Source organism: Pezoporus occidentalis, unplaced genomic scaffold, assembly GCF_034315485.1.
Source record: "Pezoporus occidentalis ecotype Australia unplaced genomic scaffold, CSIRO_AGI_Poc_V1 ctg63, whole genome shotgun sequence".
Taxonomy (NCBI): Eukaryota; Metazoa; Chordata; class Aves; order Psittaciformes; family Psittacidae; genus Pezoporus; species Pezoporus occidentalis.
Window position 1 is genome coordinate 332,698 of NW_026915977.1, and position 22,501 is coordinate 355,198.

Consider the following 22,501-nt stretch of genomic DNA (forward strand, 5'->3'; position numbering starts at 1 on the left):
CTCCCCATGAGCCGGCTTCAGTGAGCGCTTGAGCCCAGAACCCCCCCGTGTGCTGGGTGCACCCCCAGAGCGTGAGCAGCAGCTCAGGGAGGGGATCCTGCCCCTCTGCTGTGTGAAGGGGAGACCCCCCCTGCAGTCCTGATCCAGCTCTGGGGCAGCAGCACAAGAGGGACGTGGAGCTGTGGGAGCGAGGCCAGAGGAGGCCATGGAGATGCTGCGAGGGCTGGAGCAGCTCTGCTCTGGAGCCAGGCTGAGAGAGCTGGGCTGGGGCAGCCTGGACAAGAGAAGGCTCCTGAAGGGGAGACCTGAGAGCAGCTCCAGTGCCTGAAGGGGCTGCAGGAAAGCTGGAGAGGGGCTTGGGACAAGGGATGTAGGGACAGGCCAAGGGGAATGGCTTGAACCTGCCAGAGGGGAGACTGAGATGAGCTCTTAGGCAGAAGCTCTTCCCTGTGAGGGTGCTGAGGCGCTGGCACAGGGTGCCCAGAGAAGCTGTGGCTGCCCCATCCCTGGCAGTGTTCAAGGCCAGGTTGGACACAGGGGCTTGGAGCAAGCTGCTCTAGTGGAAGGGGTCCCTGCCCGTGGCAAGGGCTGGAGCTGGATGAACTTTAAGCTCCCTTCCCACCCAACCCATGTCATCCCATGATCAATAAAACATCCCTCCCAACAGCAGCCCAGTTCCCACATCCCGGCGGATCGCTCTGGCTGGAGAAGCTGATCCTCCTCAAATCAGCACTTTAAACCCCCCACCTAACACTGCTCCTCATTTCAAGATGTGCCATTTAGTGAAGTGCTCTGCAGTCTCACAAAGGGCTTTCCATCAGATGTCCCCGAGTGTCTGCGGCGCTTGGACAACCAGAGCAGCGTCGTCCCCATCTCCAGTGGGGTTTCAGCTGGGAAACTCCCTTGCCTGTAGTTTCACTTCCCAAAAAGCTATTCCAGGGCTGGCTCAACCCCTGCCTGTTTCACCCAGAGCTCTCCGAGGCTTCCAGCTCCCACAAGGCTGCAGTGGGTGCTACATAAAAAACAGGATGTAAAATACATCCCTTTTGTGCTCACAAACACCCCCATAAAAGGTCCTGGACCTTCAAAGTTGAGGAAGGACTGCGAGAGAGATGCAATAAATCAGCTCCTGAGCCTCCCATTCCACAGGGAGCCATCCCTGCTCCTCCAGTGCTGCCGCCTGGCAGGGAACCTGCCTGCAGAGCCGGGGATGAAAGTGGGGTCAGGATCCCTCCACCAGTGCCCCCGAGCAGCAACGGGAGCAGAAGATGCAGGAACAATGGAGCAAACAGGCTGAAACCAGCCCGATCCGCAGGGATGCCGGCGGCTGGGAAACTGGTTATGAAAGACAGATGGGGCAAAGCAGGCTGCAGGGCTGGAGGCTGCATAGGAGGGGGGAAACTCTGCCGGCATGGGAAAAGGAATCTGCCCTATGGAGCACTGAGCATCACAGGCAAAGCCAGCAGAGGGAATGTGTTGTGTAGAACAAGGCCAAGACGTGGTGGTGGTGGCATCTGGACGCGGATCCATGCAGCTCGGATGCCACGGGATCAAGGTACACAGGGAGAATGTGCCAAAATCACCCCCTCCCTGAAGGTTATGGGGAAGGGCACGAGCACATCTGGTCCTGAAGTGTGTGAGCTCCGTCTGCCCTTCCATGCTCCCCTTCCCAAGTCAGGATCCGGGGGCAGTCGGATCCCAGTTGGACCTTACACAGCTGTTGTAATGAGACCCCGGATGCTGGCAGGCGTTATTCCCTGCTGGACACGGGGCTCCATCCATCTCGTGTCAGGAGCTGTGACTCCAGAGGAATGTCTGGCAGATGCGGGTTTAGATAAGGGACCACACAGCGGCGTAGAAACCAGCGCAGGGCTGGAGACTGCGTGTGTACGAGCACCGTCACCCATCCACGAATGCAGTAACGGCCTTCCGTGGGGTCTGTGCTCTCTTCCCAAGCTTTCCATGCTTCCCACAGGAAAGGGAGCACCTCACTTACCTGAGTGACTCCAAATCAAGCGAACAGCTACAGGAATAAACTGGAGGAAACCCTTTGGCAGGTTTACCTCCAGGATCTGCTTGTTTCATCGAATCCCAGCCTGGTTTGTGTTGGAAGGGACCTTAAAGCTCCTCCAGCTCCAACCCCTGCCACAGGCAGGGACCCCTTCCACTAGAGCAGCTTGCTCCAAGCCCCTGTGTCCAACCTGGCCTTGAGCACTGCCAGGGATGGGGCAGCCACAGCTTCTCTGGGCACCCTGTGCCAGCGCCTCAGCACCCTCACAGGGAAGAGCTTCTGCCTTATCTCCAACCTGAACTTCCCCTGTTTCAGTTTGAACCCATCACCCCTTGTCCTGTCACTGCAGTCCCTAATGAAGAGTCCCTCTCCAGCATCCTTGCAGCCCCCTTCAGACACTGGAAGCTGCTATGAGGTCTCCACGCAGCCTTCTCTTCTCCAGGCTGGACAGCCCCTGTCCCCAGCAGAGATCAGACACAAACAGCCACCTGCAGCACTTCCGCTCCTCTTTCTCCCCTTTTTCCCGTTAACTTTTCCAGGCAGAGATGGGAGCACGAGGACAGGACCTGTGCTTTGTACCAGAGCGGTTTCCAGCAGCAGAAGAGCTCAAGATCCACCTGGACTGCACAGACAGCGATGATCTTTGCTTTGCTTTTGGCTGCAATTCCTACTGGATTCCATTTTGATCCAACCGGATTAAAACCATCACCTTTCCTCCCATCCGAGTGGGCAGTGCACTCTCTATGGACGTGGCTGTGAAGCAAAGTGCTCTCCTCCCCGGATACACCCTTTATTTAATGCCATCAGCTCTGTGATAAAGAGGTAAATACACCAGATGCTGGTTCTTGCACACTCCAGCTGGGGGTGCGAGGAGGGAGCATGGGATGCTCTGATCCCACGCAGGCGATGAGAACCAGGGCCCAGGGGATGGTGCCATGAGCTCCACTTGTTGTTTGCCAAACAGATCATAGCATCACAGAATGGTTTGGGTTGGAAGGGACCTTAAACCTCCTCCAGTTCCAACCCCCTGCAATGGGCAGGGCCACCTTCCCCTTGGTCCAATGGGACCAAGACCCATCCAACCTGGCCTTGAGCACTGTCAAGGTGGAGCCACCAGCACAGGTAATCCCATGGCACAGCAAACCCCCTTCAAAACAAGGGCTGGAGGCTGCTGCTTTGGCTCTGTTTTGCCAATAGCAGAGCAGGGGGCAGGGGTTTGCAGAGCAATTCATGAAGTCCCTCTCGAGTTAAGTGCTATAAAGGGCTCGTGAGATGATCTAATCCAACCTCCCATCTATCACAGCGCGTTAAATAGCTCCTCAGTAACAGGAGCCAAAGCGTCTCATCCAGCAAGGCCCCTCTGTCTTCATTTAAAGACATGAGGAGACAGAGCACTTGCCACTTCCCTTGCTGGCTTGCTCCACCGGTTACTCACCCTCTCTCTTACAACAAGCCTCCCACTGCTAAATGTAAAGGTTCACAGAATCATAGAATCACAGAACAGTTAGGGTTGGAATGGACCTTAAGAACATCCAGTTCCAACCCCCTGCCATGGGCAGGGACACCTCACACTAAACCATGGCACTCAAGGCTCTGTCCAACCTGGCCTTGAACACTGCCAGGGATGGAGCATTCACAACCTCCCTGGGCAACCCATTCCAGTGCCTCACCACCCTCACAGGAAAGAATTTCCTCCTTATATCCAATCTAAACTTCCCCTGTTTCAGTTTGAACCCGTTACCCCTTGTCCTATCACTACAGTCCCTAATGAAGAGTCCCTCCCCACCATCCCTATAGGCCCCCTTCAGATACTGGAAGCTGCTCTGAGGTCTCCACGCAGCCTTCTCTTCTCCAGGCTGAACAGCCCCAACTTCCTCAGCCTGTCTTCATACAGGAGGTGCTCCAGTCCCTGATCATCCTCGTGGCCTCCTCTGGACTTGTTCCAACAGTTCCATGTCCTTTTTATGTTGAGGACCCCAGAACTGCACACAATGCTCCAGGTGAGGTCTCAATATTGAGGTCACAGCACTCAGGTGAGGTTTTCTGGCCTGATCCCACAGACATGACCGCTTGTTGCTTCTTCTTAGGGGCAGAACACACCCAGCCAGGCCTGGTGCCCAGGAGAACGCCCTCAAAGCCCAAACCACCTCTCCATTTGCCAAGTGAGCTGTGTAGATTCAAGCTTCATCTGGGCAAAACACACCCCTGAACCTTCTGAACACCGCTTGTCTGCTCCTTATGCATCCCCCTCCCATTGGTGTCCCAGTTATAATGGGAACACTGGATGTGGATGCAGGATCCCAGCACAGATTGTGCTAACATCGAGCATGGAGATACCAAGCTGGTTGGGGTGACCCCTTGATCTGCTTCTGCCTTATCTGCTGGGGTGGACAGATGTGTCCACCTTCAAACACCATTCTCTTACTCCTAACTGCAGGCAAAAGGGAGGATTGATGCCCAGGCAGCACAAATAACTGCTGGGTAACCCTGGCTTTGGGCTCACCTGCAAGCTTTATGAGGTTTTGCTTCATACAGAGCTGAAAAATAGATGGAAACGATCAAATATTCAGAGGGAGACACTGAAATCCTGCTTCCCTGCTCTACAAATGCAGGACAAAAGCCTCTGGATAAAAAAACCTTAGCGAAAACCTTCTTCCTCTGTGATGGACAAGGGACCAGGCGCCTGTGTTCTGGGGACAGAGGGAGGGGATGGGATGGCTGCGTGGCTAGCAGGGAGCTGAGGCCATCTGAAAAGCCAAAGGGGGTGGAAAGAGGATGGAAAAGCTCTTCTACAAGAGGGCTATCAGCACAGCTTGCTGCCACAGTTCCCAGGCACTGTGCTTTTCCCCACTCCCCTGCAGCAGGAAGACTTTCTCCTCTCAATCAGTGGCCCAATTCCCTCCCCAGTGGCCCATAAACCAATTAACACAAGCCCCAAACGGGATCAACCTTTACCCCCCCGCCTCCTGCTCCCCGTTGTGCAGATTAACGCCTCAACCCTGCATCATTAATCTCTAAACTGTGCTGTTGAACGAGCAATTTGTGTCCCATAACCAACCTGACGGGCATTAAACATTCCTTACGCACACAGGACACGAGTTACTCATTAAAGAGGACAACCTGTTGAAACATTAAGCAGAAATGGAACCACAAAACATCCTTTTCCAGCCTTTCTGAGCTGCCGACTGTGTTTGCAGAGAGTCATGGAATCAACTGGGTTGGGAAAGACCTTTAAACTCACCCAGTCCAACCATTGCCCAGCACTGCCAAGGGCGCCACTGCCCCATGGCACCGAGGCCTCGTCTCCACGGGGTGTGAACACTTGCAGGGACGGTGCCTGCAGCCCTGCCCTGGGCAGCCTGTTCCAATGCCTGAGCACCCTCTGGGGCAGGAATTGTTCCTCAGCTCCATCTAAACCTGCCCTGGGGCAGCTTGAGGCCGGTTCCTCTTGTCCCATCCCTTGTTCCTTGGGAGCAGAGCCCAGCGCCTCCTGGCTCCATCCTCCTGTCAGGCACTTGTAGGGAGCCATCAGGTCCCCCCTGAGCCTTCTCTTCTCCACACTGAAACCCCCAGGTCCCTCAGCCCTTCCCCATCACACTTGTGCTCCAGGCCCTGCACCAGCTCCAGTGCCCTTCTCTGGCCCCGCTCCAGCCCCTCAATATTCATGCCTTTAGGACCCTACAGACAAATACATCCTGGTTTTAAAGTGGAGAAGGGAATTGCCTGTGTGATTGGGAGCTCTGAGACGCACTGGGGAAGTGGGTTTCAGTACTCACTGTGTACACACTGTGCACACTGGCTCTGTTAGGGATAAACATTTGCTCTCCCACTACATGGCTGAGCAAACCCACTGGTGATGAGGCCAAGTTAAACCACTTCAGGGATCGCATCAGGTTGGCACAAGGCACGTTACGGAAAGCCAAGGCGATGCCATCCTCTTTTGGGCATGGAGGGACGAGCAACAGGCTCATTCTGAACCAGGGCAGCTCCTGAATGCAGCTGGGGAACGCTCCCTTACCTGATCAAGTAGCAACAGAAGAGCAAACTGAGGATGAAGACGAAGATGGCCGTGCCGAAAACCACGATGTAGATGTTGAGAGGCAGGTTCTGGAACCCGATGTTCGGCATCCTGAAACTGTAATGCTGGAAGTCCGAGCTCATGGGTAGGCTGCGGGAGAAAACACATGGACAGGAGGCTCCTTTAGCAGCATGGGGATGCCCTTTGGACACCAATGGTCCCCCTAAAGGGAGCATGGGGGAAGGAGAAGGCACTGAGCAGCGCTGCCTCCTTGCTCGTCCCCCCTGGGGTGCCCAAAACTGAGCTCCGGGCTCACACCACTGAAAACAAAGCAGGGCTGCATCAGCCAGGGCTGGGATTCTTCTCCTCCCGCTGGGAGTTTCTCCTCCAGCTATTTTCCCCTCGTCCCTACACACATCATCCTTCAAGTTAAACACCACAACAGACGGACGGCGGGGATCTGCCTCCAGCTGCAGCCAGTGTCCCCCAAGCCCCTCATTACTTAGACCGAAACACTGGAAGCAGCCAGAAAAACCTCGCAGCAAAGCAGGTTTTCCTTCCTTTCCCTTCCTGTGCTTTCCAAACTGATTCCTCCTTCCATAGAAATCTCCCCTCCCACAGCATGGAGCACAGACACGAACCGGCACGGGTTCAACACGCTCCACACAGAGAGAACGACGACGACATTCCCATCCACTCCGCAGCGCTGCCAAGGAATTACAGGAGCCATAGAAGAGACTTGGTTTGGGTTTTTCCAGGGAATTTTTGCAGGTTCCAGCTCTATTCCTCAGCCCAACCCCAAAGCTGCTTCCCCCCAGCAAAGCCCCGAAGGAGATGCAATGATTTGAGCTGTCCACGCACCACTGCTCGCACCAAACCCTCCCTCCCCTTGGAGAGACCCAACTAAACCAGGAGCAGCTGCCTGGAATAAGGATTGCAATGGATCCCCTCTCTCATGGCTTTTAGGATGCACTGCGCAGGATGTGAATACGTTACCATCACCCTCACAGGGTGCTCTTCAGGGGTAAGGCAGAAACCAACCTGGTGTCTCTGTCTCCCCACGTTAACACTCAAAGCCAAGCACATCTTTCCCCCTTCCCTTCATGACTCCTTCCTTTTGCGATCCTTCTTTGAAGCATTCACCCCTGAACGATCACAACCGTCCCTGGCCAGGCAGAAAGTTCACCCCCAGCTTGGAAGAGGCAGTTCAAGAGCTATGGCTCGTGTTCTCCTTCCTGCCCACAGCACAGGGCTGGACGGGGCACGCACCGAAGTTCCCCAACCAGCAGGGAAAGTACCTGAAGCCTGAGCCCTGTTTCCTAAATACAATTACTGAGGGATAACAAAACCCTCCCCTGGAGCAGGGGGTTTTCCAGGGAGCAGTAATTGCACCTCTCCCACTTGCACACGGGGTGAGGAGGTGGCACCTCACTGCTTCAGTCTTTACCAGGAGGGTGCTGAGGCGCTGGCACAGGGTGCCCAGAGAAGCTGTGGCTGCCCCATCCCTGGCAGTGTTCAAGGCCAGCTTGGACACAGGGGCTTGGAGCAAGCTGCTCTAGTGGAAGGTGTCCCTGCTGTGGAACTGGATTGAGCTTTAAGCTCCCTTCCAACCCAACCCATTCCATGATGATTCTAAACCCAAACCATACCGGGGAGCAACACCAAAACCTAAAGCATCCTGCAAGCACCCCAGTGCTCCAAGCAGCCTCCTCCCTCCTGCATCTCCTTTCCCCCTTCAGACCCTGTTTCTGCTGAACCTTCTGCTCCTTCCTCTCCTCTCCCATCCCCTCTGCATCTCTCACATCCCTGCTGATGGGACACACTCACCTTTCAGCCCCTTGCCCGCACCCTCCTCGCGCCCCTCGCCGAAGGCAGCATCTCCACCATTCCAGCCCGGAATTCCCAGCCCGAAGCCTCCTCGCTCCGGCTGCTTTCGGATTCCTCGGCTCGCTGGAAGTTCGGAGGTGATTTCTGGGAAAGCCTGGATTTGATTAAAGCCTCCAGAGACCAACACGCATGTTCAGACGCTCCCGGCTCAACGGGGATACGCTACAGGAGCTCAGAGACGCGGCACAGCCCCCTGCCAGCACTGGTAGGATGGGGTTTTATAGCCCAGCAACCACCCTGCAGCTCACACTCCTCCACCAATGCTTGCTCTGCTCAGCCCAGCCTGGTTTGCTTTGCAAATCAAGGAGGAAAAGCCCAAACCAGCCCCGAAACCTTTGTTCCCAGCTCTTGGCAGGGTTAATGCACAGCTCATAGGCTTGGGTTTGGTTTCCATGCCCTGCTGGGTCAAAGGGATTTGACACGGTTCAGGGGCTCTCCCCTCTGGCACACTCATCCATGGAGGATGTTTTGGCTGGAGGATGAGGCTCTGCCTCTCCCTGCCTGCGCTGGGGCTGATGGTCACTGGTGTTGGGCAAGGTTTGGGTGGCTCCAGCTCCTCAACCACTCCAAGAGAAGGTCAGAGATGCTCCATGTGGGAAAGCTTCAGGTGCAAGGAAGGAGAAAACATTCTTGGAGAAGAGGCAACACAACCAACCAGCACTGGACTATTGATTTCCTTCCCATTATAACTCCTGCAACCGGAGATGCTCTTCCTACCAAAGGCAGGGGGTTCAATCCAGCTCTTGCACCGGGAGATACCACAGAAGACCAAGCACAAAAGCAGACGATGGATAAGGAAGATCCAGGCTGCATTTAGCATCTCATGAAGCCAAGAGAAACCCCTTATGGTCATGTCCAACTGATCCATGCAGCTTTTCCACCAGTCCCCACGACCACAGCTACAAACCATCCCACCCCCACCAAACAACTGATCCAGAGAAACAAAGCTCCAGCCCACACACCCCATCCTCCTTTCTTCTCCCAGTGGTACCTATTATTCTGCCCCCAAAGGACATCCCAAATGCAGCCATGCATCCCTACCTGCCAGCCATACCGCAGCACTCTGCCCCCTTTTGTCCCCCACGGTGCCGGTCCAGCGAGTCCCACACCAGATTCATCCAAGCCTTGTGTGCAGTAACCTGCCCCATATCAGAGCAACCCTGGTCCACGTCCTCCCTTCCTCATGCTGCCGAGGAGGGTTATGGCAAACCCCATGGATGTGAGAGGGGAAAAACTCCAGTTGTGCTGCCCAGGATGCAGGAAACTGTTAACTTGAGCAGACTCCAGTGAAATGGGATGAGTTGAAGCAGCCAAGCTTTGGGGTTGGGCTTTTTTTGGCCTTTCTGGAAGTGGGGGAGGAGGAGGATCTGTATTTTAATCTGCTTCAGATTCGTGAGAGCACAGCCAAGAGAAATAAAAAAGGAGCCATAAAGAAGGATGAAAAGTTTCTGGTGCAGAACAAAAGCCTCCCTGTTGCTCTCTGCACGGCCACGGCATTGCAGATGGTCCTCCTGGGGCACCCACCACAGCCCTGGGATGGAGACTGGGATGAGCTGCCTGTAGAAAAGGGGGTTGGTACCACAGAAACACTCACCCAAGGAAGGATTTCCCCAGTGGATGGGACCCTCTCTGCAGTGCGAGGGGGGAATCACAGAATAGTTAGGGTTGGAAAGGGCCTTAAGATCATCCAGTTCCTGGCCGTGGGCAGGGACACCTCACACTAAACCATGGCACCCAAGGCCTTGTCCAACCTGGTCTTGAACACTGCCAGGGATGGAGCATTCACATGAATCCCAGGTTGGAAGAGACCTCAAGCACCATCTGGTCCAACCTTTCCAGGCAAAGCATCACCTGCACTGGATGTCCCAGCACCCTGTCCAGCCCAGTCTTAACAGTGTCCAACGCTGGGGAGCCACCACTTCCCTGGGGAGATGATTCCAATGCTTGTTCTCATGGTGAAACATCTTCCCTCCTGTGTCCAGTTGGAATCTCCCCAAGAGCAACTTGTGCCCATCACCCCTTGTCTTTCCCATGGGGCTCCTTGTCCAAAGGGACTCTCTGTCTTCTTTGTAGCCCCACTTTAACTACTGGAACACGGTGACAAGGTCTCCCTGGGCCTTCTCTTCCCCAGGCTCAACAGTCCCAGCTCTCTCAGCCTGGCCTCACGTTCCAGGAAGATGCTGACTTGCTCCTCTATAAAAGGAACCTGCCATGAGTGAGGAACGTGGGCAGGTGCCTGCATCGTGCCCTGTTTCTGCCCTCTTCTCTGCCTGCACATTGGTCCATCGGGTCTGTGTGTCCTCACAGAGCATGAAATCAAGGGGAGAGGAGCCCTGAACATGGAGGGCTGGGAAGGCAGCACCACTGCTCCGGCCACCAGCAGCACTCACAGCAGAAGGAATGAGTTTGCTGAAGAAAGATGAAGCTGGGGAATGAGAGGGGAGAAAACAGCCCTGAACCAGGGAAGTGCTGGGAGAGCCTCAAGGGGTGGCTGGAGAAGAGCTGCTCTGGTGCAGATAAAGTACATACGTCTACATACATGCGTATTTCTTTATGATATGTGTATTCATAGAACCCCAGCCTGGTTTGTGGTGGAAGGGACCTGAAAGCTCATCCAGTTCCAGCTTGCTCCAAGCCCCTGTGTCCAACCTGGCCTTGAACACTGCCAGGGATGGGGCAGCCACAGCTTCTCTGGGCACCCTGTGCCAGCGCCTCAGCACCCTCCCAGGGAAGAGCTTCTGCCTAAGAGCTCATCTCAGTCTCCCCTCTGGCAGGTTCAAGCCATTCCCCTTGGCCTGTCCCTCCAGGCCCTTGTCCCAAGCCTCTCTCCAGCTTTCCTGCAGCCCCTTTAGGCACTGGAGCTGCTCTCAGGTCTCCCCTTCAGGAGCCTTCTCTTGTCCAGGCTGCCCCAGCCCAGCTCTCTCAGCCTGGCTCCAGAGCAGAGCTGCTCCAGCCCTCGCAGCATCTCCATGGCCTCCTCTGGCCTCGCTCCAACAGCTCCACGTCCCTCTTGTGTCCCTCCTTGTCCTTCTGACACTGCAATATACCAGTGTACGATAGTGCATATATACACTATGTACATATATACATCAAACAAAACCCCCTTCACCTAAAGCAAAGGAGAGAATACCTGCTTTCCCCATTCTACATGAAGGGAACTGGTGGGTGTTTATTTAACAATACAACAGCTTCCAAAATCAAAAGGGAATGGGGCTGTACACAGGCACACGGAAAGAGCCAGGAATGGGAATGCCACAAGAATGACCCCAGCTCCTTCTTTACACCTTCCAGTGAATAACCCGAGTGGGGCTGAGCACATCCCCAATCCTTCGATGACTCCACAACAACGAGCCCTAATGAAAAGCCAGGTTATGGCTAATGGCCCACTGGGAAGTCAGGAGGTGAAGTGCTACAGGTCAGCATTAGCTCACCGGCTTCACAGCGCTCTGATTGCGAGCTGGGTGGTTAAGGCAAACCTAAACAAACCACCAGGTCAAACTAATCCCTGCTGTAATCATAGCAAGCACTTAACCAACAAGACCAACCTCTGCCCCAGAGCTTTCCTGAGGAGCTCTCAAAGGCACTGACAGAGGAAGCAGTTCGTTTCTCACAGGTAGACAAACTGAGGCAGGGAGGAGGGGATGCTGCTGGACCACTGCAAGTGATGCCATGAGCATCAGTGATGGGCTAAAAGCCACAAACTGACTCTTTCCAGCTGCTTTGCTGTGTGGTTTTTAAACCTGGTCTAGTGGAAGGTGTCTCTGCTCACGGCAACGGGGTTGGAACTGGATGAGCTTTAAGGTCCCTTCAACTCAAGTCTGATCCTGCGAACCTTTAACTGGGGAAACTGGATGGAGCTGGCGATCTCCCACAGCATCCCAAGCGAGCGAATCCATCCCATCTCCAGGTAACACCGAGCTTTAAAAACCCAACCAACCCCAACACGGGCAGGCTCGTGGAAAGCAGGAATCTCAAGGGAAAAAAAAAGCAATGTTAACCCTCCCGGATAAAACACGGGATCGATGGGAAAGGTTTGAGGCGGGTGCGAGCGGCATCTCCAGTTTCAAGGGCGTTACGCAAGTCCCCAGCGGGTTTAACACGGGTTTAAGCCAAACGGTTATTAACTGGGTTGAAAGTTAAAGTGTGAGCAGCTGACGAGAGCCTGCTGAAACACCCCGAGTTGTAGTGGGCAGCAGAGCATTCTTCCATGCAACGGACCCACAGCATAAAGGTTAATGCATGGCTCGGACTAATGGGATAATGCAGGATATTTGCCGCAAAGAGCAGTGACAAGAGGTGCCTAATGCCAGGGCAACCCCCCCCCTCCCCCTTGTGAACCCCAAAAGGAAAACACAGCCCCACCTGGAGCAGCTGGAAGGAATTTCCTTCAGCTCCACCTCTGGAGCTGGTCCAGAGCAGTGGGAAAATCACAAGCAGCTGCAGGGTAGCCCCTGAATAGCATCAGTGTCACCTGAGAGATGCTGAGATGCCATATGGCCACGTTGCCTTCACATGGGATGGAACAAAGGGAGATCTAAGTGTGGTTCCGGCTGGAAGCGATCCTTTGCCATCCCAAACTGGGACAATAGGATTGAGATGTGTTGGAGGGGAGCTTAAAGCTCACCCAGCACCAACCCCTGCCACGGGCAGGGACCCCTTCCACTAGAGCAGCTTGCTCCAAGCCCCTGTGTCCAACCTGGCCTTGAACACTGCCAGGGATGGGGCAGCCACAGCTTCTCTGGGCACCCTGTGCCAGCGCCTCAGCACCCTCCCAGGGAAGAGCTTCTGCCTAAGAGCTCATCTCAGTCTCCCCTCTGGCAGGTTCAAGCCATTCCCCTTGGCCTGCCCCTACAGGCCCTGGTCCAAAGCCCCTCTCCAGATTCCTTGTCCGTTGTGTGCCCGGACAACCAAAGACTCCAAAGTGACCTCCAAGCACGAACCGCTCCAAACCTTTGATCCCTTCTCCTCGAGAGTGAATCCGATGCTTTTTTAGTCCTGGAATCCGGAAATTTCCTGGCTGTGTTCCCTGGCTGACACCCAGCACGGATCCTTAACCCTCTCCACTGCCTTTGGGCTGGGGAACACTGGGACAATGGGACAGCAAAGCCTTTATGCTGAATACAAGGCAGCACAACTGGTACCGGTGCCGGTGTCAGTGCGGGGTTTGGATTGTGGAGAGTTTAAATGATCCCAAATGATAATTTCAATGATCCCATGGCCTTAATGCACAAAAGCACCTTTAAATGGGAAAGTTTTAGTGACCACTGGCAGCGAAACATGCAGAAAACAGCTCAGCTCCCATGGCTCAGTGTAAAGTCAAGGGCTTTCACCCACCACAGGTTTGCTCAGGCCTGATTTTGCAAGTTCCAGGAAAGAAGGCAAAAACAAACAGGGAAAACCAACCCCAAAGCGCAGATCAATAGGGCCTTTAGTCCCGTCTGCAGCACGGGGGATGGAGTTTGGAGGAGAGCCCTGCCTGGGTCCTGCTGGATCCCGGGAAGGAGAAATGCAAATCACTGCTCAGGAGGGTTTAAGGGGAGCTGGCAGCTGCTCCCTGTGAAACACACACACAGGCTGCCCAAGCAGGGCTCTATTCACTTCTTGGGGATGAAATAACACTTGAGGAATTTTTTCCCTTTGACCCTAGGGATATTTAAGGGCTTTCCCCCCCACTTTTCCTGGCAGCAGCTCCAACGTCACGACTTGCTGAGCTCACTCTTCCTCCCCAACATATGGTGGGAAAGGATGTGCTGCTGCTCCCTTCTCCTGCCTCCAGCCCGTATCATACGCACAGCGGTGGAAGCAGAAGGCAGCAGCCCCCTGGTACCCTGCATGGGGTCAGGGTGATGGGACCACATCATCCATCCCTGCCTCTATCCCTGGAGAAGCATCCCCAAACCACAAAGCTCAGGTGCTGGAATATTTACTAACATGCATGTTAGTAAATGAGCTTGTGCCCAAGCAGCCAAGAAGCCACCAGCATCCTGGCCTGGACCAGCACCAGTGCGGCAGCAGGGCCAGGGCAGGGATTGTGCCCCTTGTGATGGGCACTGGTGAGGCTGCACCTTGAATCCTGTGCTCAGTTCTGGGCCCCTCACTGCAAGAGAGACATTGAGGTGCTGGAGCGGGGCCAGAGAAGGGCACTGGAGCTGGTGCAGGGCCTGGAGCACAAGTGTGATGGGGAAGGGCTGAGGGACCTGGGGGGTTCAGTGTGGAGAAGAGAAGGCTCAGGGGGGACCTGATGGCTCCCTACAAGTGCCTGACAGGAGGATGGAGCCAGGAGGGGCTGGGCTCTGCTCCCAAGGAACAAGGGATGGGACAAGAGGAAACGGCCTCAAGCTGCCCCAGGGCAGGTTTAGATGGAGCTGAGGAACAATTCCTTCCCCAGAGGGTGCTCAGGCATTGGAACAGGCTGCCCAGGGCAGGGCTGCAGTCACCATCCCTGCAAGTGTTCACACAGCGTGGAGACGAGGCCTCAGTGCCATGGGGCAGTGGTGGCCTTGGCAGGACTGGGTGATCTGAAAGGGCTTTTCCAACCCGGTTGATTCCATGATTCCATGATATTAACCCAAAACAAAGCAGCAAAAGCCAGGGCTGGAGTCAGGCAGCACCGCATGGTTGGCAGCTCCCCACCACACACTGCCCTATTGCCTAGTTTAGTGGGAATAATCTTCCACCTTCATTTGCAGTTTCATTTCCTTGTTTGCAGGAAACAGGTTCCTTGGGGAAAGTGAACTGGAACCTCCATGAGGAACACTCCGTCTGTGCTGCTGAAGGGCCAGACCAGAGAGGCTGGTGTTAAACTATCCAGGGAATGCATAAATTCCTGTGTGATGACACAGAGAACTGGGGGGGGGGGGGAAGTGATGGGAGCTCCCAAAGCATCACATCTAAAAGGGAAATCCCACTTTGATCCAGTCATCTCCAGGCTGAACAAAAGCAACTGGCTTTCTGCGGAGCCCATGAGCAACTGGCCTTGTCCTCTCTTGTATACTGAGAGGCAGATGGAATAACTGACCTCCTGCAACCCTTCTCCCTCTGTTCCCTAAGCTCCTTTAATGGGGAAGAAGAAAACCAGTGCAACACCCAGGGATCAATAATCCCTACAAAATCCTGCTGCCGGCGCTGGGAATCCCAGCTGCCACCCTGTAAAGGCAAGGAGAGGAGGCGAGCGCAAATTGGGATGCAGGGAGGCATAATGCTCTCATTTACACTCCATAAGGTTGCTAGGCTATGGATTTTTGGGGGCATAAGCTGAAAGGGGATCCAGATGGCTCGAAAGCCTTGTGGTGGAAAAGCAGCGTGAGGCCAGAGAGGGAAGAATTCCTCTTTATGCTGCGGCCGGCTGCTCCCAGATCCTGGATTTCAGCGCTCAGGAATGCTCTCTCCACAGACCCTTTCCATGGCACCGTTTCTCTCTGCAGTAAAAGTTAAGGAGAAGAGGTGGTGGGATGCAGAAGAAGTGTCTGGATATGGAAAAGAGTCATTCAAGCAAGTCCTAGGGAGGAGCTGCCCCCCAAAGCCCACGTCGGCTCTGCAAGGGCTGTATTTTAGGATGCTGAGGGCATGAAACAGCCTTCAGGAAAAGCCAAACCAACCCAGAGCTCATCCTGCTGGGAATTCACACTAATGCCACGTCACTGCCACTGCCTGCTTTTCCTAATCCTTCCAGCAAAAGGAGCCTGTGCAGCCTGCCAGCCCTTCCCTGCTTCCAACAGAACTGGCTTTTGGGGGGGGGGATCTTTTTATTGCTCCTTTTCCTCTGCTAACAGAATCCAGGAGGATTTTGCCACACTTCAGAACCCAGCTAAAAGCCCTCCCCGGAGCCATATGGATACAGGACACAAACGGCTTCACTCCCGTGGGATCCACACAAGGAAAGGTGGCTGCAAGGATTATAAACCCCTCAAAATTGAGCTGCAAATGGAAAGTGGAAGTTTTCCACTCCCGGATTGCAAAGCCAAGTGCTATAACCTCGCTGCTTGATGGAGATAAATAGGCATGAACCCAACGTATGCATCTCCTATGCTGTCACACAGGGCTCAGCACTAATGGTGATCCCATGGGATACCATCCTTCTTCCATGCTCTCCCTGGACTCATGGCCTCACCTTAGTGGGATGGAGAACAGGAAAGGACCTTAAGCTCAAGGGTAACAGCACCCTGTGGGGCTGTAACCTGGAGGCAATGATAACCACACATGAACTGTCAGCATCAGACACCAGCAGCAAGAACTTGGCTTCTTAGATGGGTTTCATAGAATCACAGAATAGTTTGGGTTGGAAAGGACCTTAAGATCATCCAGTTCCAACCCCCCTGCCATGGGCAGGGACACCTCACACTAAACCATGGCACCCAAGGCTCTGTCCAACCTGGCCTTGAACACTGACAGGGATGGAGCATTCACAACCTCCCTGGGCAACCCATTCCAGTGCCTCACCACCCTCACAGGAAAGAATTTCCTCCTTATATCCAATCTAAACTTCCCCTGTTTCAGTTTGAACCCGTTACCCCTTGTCCTATCACTACAGTCCCTAATGAAGAGTCCCTCCCCAGCATCCCTATAGGCCCCCTTCAGATACTGGAAGGCTGCTCTGAGGTCTCCACGCAGCTTCTCTTCTCCAGGCTGAACAGCCCCAACTTCCTCAGCCTGTCTTCATACAGGAGGTGCTCCAGTCCCTGATCATCCTCGTGGCCTCCTCTGGACTTGCTCCAACAGTTCCATGTCCTTTTTATGTTGAGGACACCAGAACTGCACACAATGCGCCAGGTGAGGTCTCACGAGAGCAGAGTAGAGGGGCAGGATCACCTCCTTTGACCTTCTGGTTTCTCAGAGTTTGAGCCCTTAAATCAGTAAAACCCCAAGTCAGGGACGTGCTGCTGCTAAAAACCCACCCAACTTCCAAGCAGGTTACTTAAAACTTGTGTTTCTCTTGCAGCTGACCAACCAAAACCTGCTGAATGCTTCCCAACTGCTTCAGAGCTACTGGGGCTTCCTCAGGCAGCGAAGCTAAAACGCACCAAAGCATCCCTCAGGCATGAAATAGTTCGGTGTCAGATCTTTGCACATTCCCAGGCGTTGGATCGCCCTCCTAGAAGGCAAAATAGATGAGTGGCACTAAGGAGGTGGCTTAGCAACGAGGAGGCAGAGTGTCTGCTTAAAGGTCAAGAGAGCACTTGATGCTGGGAGCCCTCGTGTTTGGTTTGACTATGAGGTAAAGAGACTTCCAGGGAGTCTGGTTATTAAATACATAGACTCCTGGAATGGTTTGGGTTGAAGGGAGCTTAAAGCTCCTCCAGTCCCAGCCCCTGCCATGGGCAGGGACACCTTCCACTAGAGCAGCTTGCTCCAAGCCCCTGTGTCCAACCTGGCCTTGAACACTGCCAGGGATGGGGCAGCCACAGCTTCCCTGGGCACCCTGTGCCCTGTGCACCAGCACCATTTAGAACCAGTCTATAAAGCCAACACTTTCCCCTCCTCAGACACCATTATCCATCCCTTCAACCCATTCCTACCCTTCCCTATCTCCTCCAAAACCCTGGCATTTGAGGGGAAAACCCGTGTCGAGATGAATCCCAAAGAAAGGTCCCACCCCTGTGGGGATTTTCGGGCAGCATCACCAAGAAGCATCATTGAAATTCCAGGGGAGAAGGCAGTTTTCCTCCGCTCCACGGGGAATGCCATGTTAAATCCCATTTGGATTCACAGAACAAGGCTGCTAAAACCCCACCGCGGCGTCTATTGGCACATTTCACTGAAAACACCGCGGCCTCATTAGTATAGTGGAAATTATGAGCTTGTCTTTGTGTATATTTCAAAGCTTGCCTCTGAAAGTAGGTTGGGGCAGGGCCAGGAATTCCTGGCTTGGAGCTCCTACCACTCTCAGCACTGGGGATTGCGTGGCTCACACAGGTCAAGCGGCCCTGCAGCCACTGACCCAGGAGAAAGGGCATTTAAGTTATACCCTGTGGGGTAAGGCTCAGGGCAATATTGTGAGAGGAGGCAGAGCAACAGGGTTTGAAGTGGAGCCTCCTCCAGCTCAGCACCATGCATGGTTTTCCTGGGGAGCACGCCCTAATGAAAGCACAGACTGTGATTAAGAGGATGCAGGAATGTGGGTGTGGGGAGTTTCACCCTGCTCCCACTGCTCCAAACAGCCAGGGTGAGAGCATCCCATTGACCAAAAAGCTCTGTTCCCTTCTGGGAATCCCAGCCTGGTTTGGGTTGGAAGGGACCTTAAAGCTTATCCAATTCCAACCCCTACGACAGGCAGGGACACCTTCCACTAGAGCAGCTTGCTCCAAGCCCCTGTGTCCAACCTGGCCTTGAACACTGCCAGGGATGCAACCTGATCGAGTGAGTCCAGAGGCACGGATATGCTGTGAGGGCTGGAGCAGCTCTGCTCTGGAGCCAGGCTGAGAGAGCTGGGCTGGGGCAGCCTGGACAAGAGAAGGCTCCTGAAGGGGAGACTTGAGAGCAGCTCCAGTGCCTAAAAGGGCTGCAGGAAAGCTGGAGAGGGGCTTGGGACAAGGGCCTGGAGGGACAGGCCAAGGGGAATGGCTTGAACCTGCCACAGGGGAGACTGAGATGAGCTCTTAGGCAGAAGCTCTTCCCTGTGAGGGTGCTGAGGCACTGGCACAGGGTGCCCAGAGCAGCTGTGGCTGCCCCATCCCTGGCAGTGTTCAAGGCCAGGTTGCACATAGGGGCTTGGAGCAAGTTGATCTAGTGGAAGGTGCCCCTGCCCGTGGCAGGGGTTGGAACTGGGTGAGCTTTCAGGTCCCTTCCAACCCAAACCAGGCTGGGATTCTATGATCTATAATTTGTTTGGAAGCAGAAATGGAATGGGCCACGAAAGCCCAAATGCTTCCCCATAAGAGGCAGCCTCATGAAACAATACCTTTTGCAGGACCTGCTCCTCTCAAGATGTGACTTTGCAGCCTCTCTCAAGTAAAAGCTTTCAGCTCAGCTCCCTACTTACCCGCACGGGCGCCGCAACGCCGCCACGCCACACAAACCCAACATATCTCCTGAACAGCTACTGCGGTTTGGGACCAGGGATGCTGGAAAGAAAGAAAAAAGAACCCTAATTTTGCACAAAAATACAGAGGGAGGGAGGGAGAAGATGAAGATCTTGGGTTTAAACCCCTGGATTCACAAAGGCTCCTAGAAATCGTTTCAGCTCTTAGTAACAGCACAGAGATCCCCTTTGAAAGCGCATCGATGATGTTACGCAGCACAGAAAGAAAGGGGGGGGGAAGGCACAGTTAATCCTCGTAATTTTATAAGCATTGGAGACACTAATCCCTTGATCCCATTGAACAGGATTAGAATTACTCCCTCACCAGTAAATGTAAGGAGTTTTCAACCAAAGGGAAACAAAAGCAGAGAGGAGCCTGCAGAGCCGGTGCCACACAGTGAGAGCTCACCCAGCAATGCTCACCTGGGCTGGGTTTGGGGTGGAAAAGAACTGGGCTGCTTCTGAAGGAGAATGAGTAGCAGGTCATGGAGGGGGTTCTGCCTCCCTGCAGTCCTGATCCAGCTCTGGGGCAGCAGCACAAGAGGGACGTGGAGCTGTTGGAGCGAGGCCACAGGAGGCCATGGAGATGCTGCGAGGGCTGGAGCAGCTCTGCTCTGGAGCCAGGCTGAGAGAGCTGGGCTGGGGCAGCCTGGACAAGAGAAGGCTCCTCAAGGGGAGACCTGAGAGCAGCTCCAGTGCCTGAAGGGGCTGCAGGAAAGCTGGAGAGGCGCTTGGGACAAGGGCCTGGAGGGCCAGGCCAAGGGGAATGGCTTTAACCTGCCCGAGGGGAGACTGAGATGAGCTCTTAGGCAGAAGCTCTTCCCTGGGAGGGTGCTGAGGCGCTGGCACAGGGTGCCCAGAGAAGCTGTGGCTGCCCCATCCCTGGCAGTGTTCAAGGCCAGGTTGGACACAGGGGCTTGGAGCAAGCTGCTCTAGTGGAAGGGGTCCCTGCCCGTGGCAGGGGTTGGAGCTGGAGGAGCTTTAAGGTCCCTTCCAACCCAAACCAGGCTGGGATTCTACAACGCACTCAAAACCCCTCCCAGCTCTGCGCAATCCCATCTCACTTTGCATGGCTGTCACCAGCCCCATCCTCAGAAGTCTCATCTTTTGTCTCAGACACTAAGTGCGATGCTGGGGCTTAACCCAGCACTTCTCAGTTCAGAAGTGAAAGAAAAGAACCCCAACCCTGCAGCTGAGCTGACAACCACGAGCAGGAAGCAGCCCCTGGGGAAGCCCAGCCTGGCAATGGGTCTTCACACAGAACAATGGAAAACGAGAGGCTTTAAAGCCCCAGGAAATATGGGCCTGTTCCAGACACAGCTCTGGGTGGAGAGAAGTTTAATTCAATCCTTACGGGAATGCTGGTGCTCCTTCCCATCCAATTTTAATGGGATATTGGGCTTCATCCACTCTCTTACCTATGGGACTGCAGCTCCTGCCCTCAAAGGGGTTGACTGAAGAGTCAAACCCTCCTGCTTCCACCCCTGATGGGAATCTTCACAGCCCCTTAGTTTGCACCTCAATGCTCCTCCAAACCAAGAAGTTGGGAATGCCAGGGCTGGTTACAGGCAGGGAGAGGGATAACGGAGTGATGGCTGAAATGAGGAGGGCAGCAGCTCTCCCTGCACAGCACTTTCAGTTTCTCTCCTGCAAACAAGCTCCTGCTGGTTTCCTCTAAGGCGCTTTGGGAGTTAAAAGCTTATTAACAGCAAGATTAATGCTGCATAGGGATAAAAACAGATAATCACAGGATCATTTAGGTTGCAAAAGACCTTTAAGATCATCAAGCCCAACCATTAATGCAGCACTCCCAAGGCCACCACTAAATCATGTCCCTCAGTGCACATCTCATGTCTTTTAAATACCCCCAGGGATGGTGACTGCAGCCCTGCCCTGGGCAGCCTGTTCCAATGCCTGAGCACCCTCTGGGGCAGGAATTGGTCCTCAGCTCCATCTAAACCTGCCCTGGGGCAGCTTGAGGCCGGTTCCTCTTGTCCCATCCCTTGTTCCTTGGGAGCAGAGCCCAGCCCCTCCTGGCTCCATCCTCCTGTCAGGCACTTGTAGGGAGCCATCAGGTCCCCCCTGAGCCTTCTCTTCTCCACACTGAACCCCCCAGCTCCCTCAGCCCTTCCCCATCACACTTGGGCTCCAGGCCCTGCACCAGCTCCAGTGCCCTTCTCTGGCCCCGCTCCAGCACCTCAAGGTCTCTCTTGCAGTGAGGGGCCCAGAGCTGAACACAGGATTCAAGGTGCAGCCTCACCAGTGCCCATCACAAGGGGCACAATCCCTGCCCTGGCCCTGCTGCCGCACTGGTGCTGGTCCAGGCCACGATGCTGGTGGCTTCTTGGCTGCTTGGGCACAAGATGCTCATGTTCAGCTGCTGTCAACCAACTCTAGACAACCAAAACAACCCCTAACACACACGACCACAGCACCTTTTGGGGGGGAAAAGCCTTAATTCTTCCATGACCATCCTCAGGGCTCTCTGTGGTTTCTAACACAACAGCAGCCCTTGTGTCCTTGCTGTGCATGCATCTCCATCCCCTGCCTCCGCTGAGACAGCAGAGCAAAGGACCTCTCTAGCACACTGTATACCAACCCATGATCAAAAGCAACTCACAAATAAACCAGGAGAGTTATTCCTAATGCTTCCCACATTCATAATCCAGCAGCTGGAGCAGAAAAGACACCAACGAAAGGACCAGAGCCCAGCCCTCACTCATCCTCCTGCTCTCAGCATCTCGGCCACTTTTTCCAAAGGCTGATCCAGTTTTAGCTCTGGTGTTGGAGCAACCTGAGACCTCAGAGCCTCCGGATCTGCCGAGGCAGCTGCTTGCAACTAATCTGATCCCTGAGCTCTGGCACCAGCTCCTGCTGCCCATCCACGCACCCATACGGATCCTTTTCCTCCTCCTGGAGCAGCGACACCAGGCACAGGGTCATCCACCCTCCACAAGGGAGTCTTTTCCCCTCCTGCCATCACTCATCCCTACCTTGGAAGCCTCACAGCTGCTCTGCCCTCACCACTGATTCTATTGCTGGTATCCCTTTGAGGGGCTGCAGGGAGATGCTCTTTCCTCCCATTGACATCCCTCTGGCACCACAGTCAGACACAGGAGCCCTTCACACGTGGTTGGAGCTGTTCAGGTTTTCTTTTCATGGATGGAAATTAAATGCATGATACAGGGAGTAAAGTGACAAATTGGATGGCCCACGGCACTGCTTTGGGGTCAGGAAAGCATCCAAACCCAATACACCTCCATCCCTAGGGAACACATGGGTACCACTGCATCCCGGAATGGGATGGGGGAAAAGGGTATTGCTCCAACCTCCTGTGCCTGACGGAGAAGACCATAGAATGGTTTGGGTTGGAAGGGACCTTAAAGCTCACCCAGCTCCAACCCCTGCCACTGGCAAGGACCCCTTCCACTAGAGCAGCTTGCTCCAAGCCCCTGTGTCCAACCTGGCCTTGAACACTGCCAGGGATGGGGCAGCCACAGCTTCTCTGGGCACCCTGTGCCAGCGCCTCAGCACCCTCACAGGGAAGAGCTTCTGCCTAAGAGCTCAT

The 22,501-nt window shown here is 54.5% G+C and overlaps 1 protein-coding gene across 6 annotated transcripts in view; it reads right to left on the reverse strand.

Annotated features, from left to right (window-relative positions):
* Positions 1-22,501, reverse strand: part of RNF24 (ring finger protein 24) — a 32,753-nt gene that overhangs the window by 5,840 nt on the left and 4,412 nt on the right. For 2 of the 6 annotated variants that reach the window (XM_062640123.1, XM_062640124.1), the window contains exons 2-3: positions 18,895-18,976; positions 6,030-6,179 (exon numbers count right to left, since the gene is read on the reverse strand). In XM_062640123.1, the coding sequence (XP_062496107.1) occupies positions 6,030-6,179; positions 18,895-18,938 (194 nt within the window). In that variant the 5' untranslated portion in view covers positions 18,939-18,976. Of the gene's footprint in view, positions 1-6,029; positions 6,180-6,890; positions 6,992-7,856; positions 8,083-8,957; positions 9,166-18,894; positions 18,977-22,501 lie in introns of those variants that run through there. The other 4 variants (XM_062640122.1, XM_062640125.1, XM_062640127.1 and 1 more) reach the window with 4 other exon arrangements.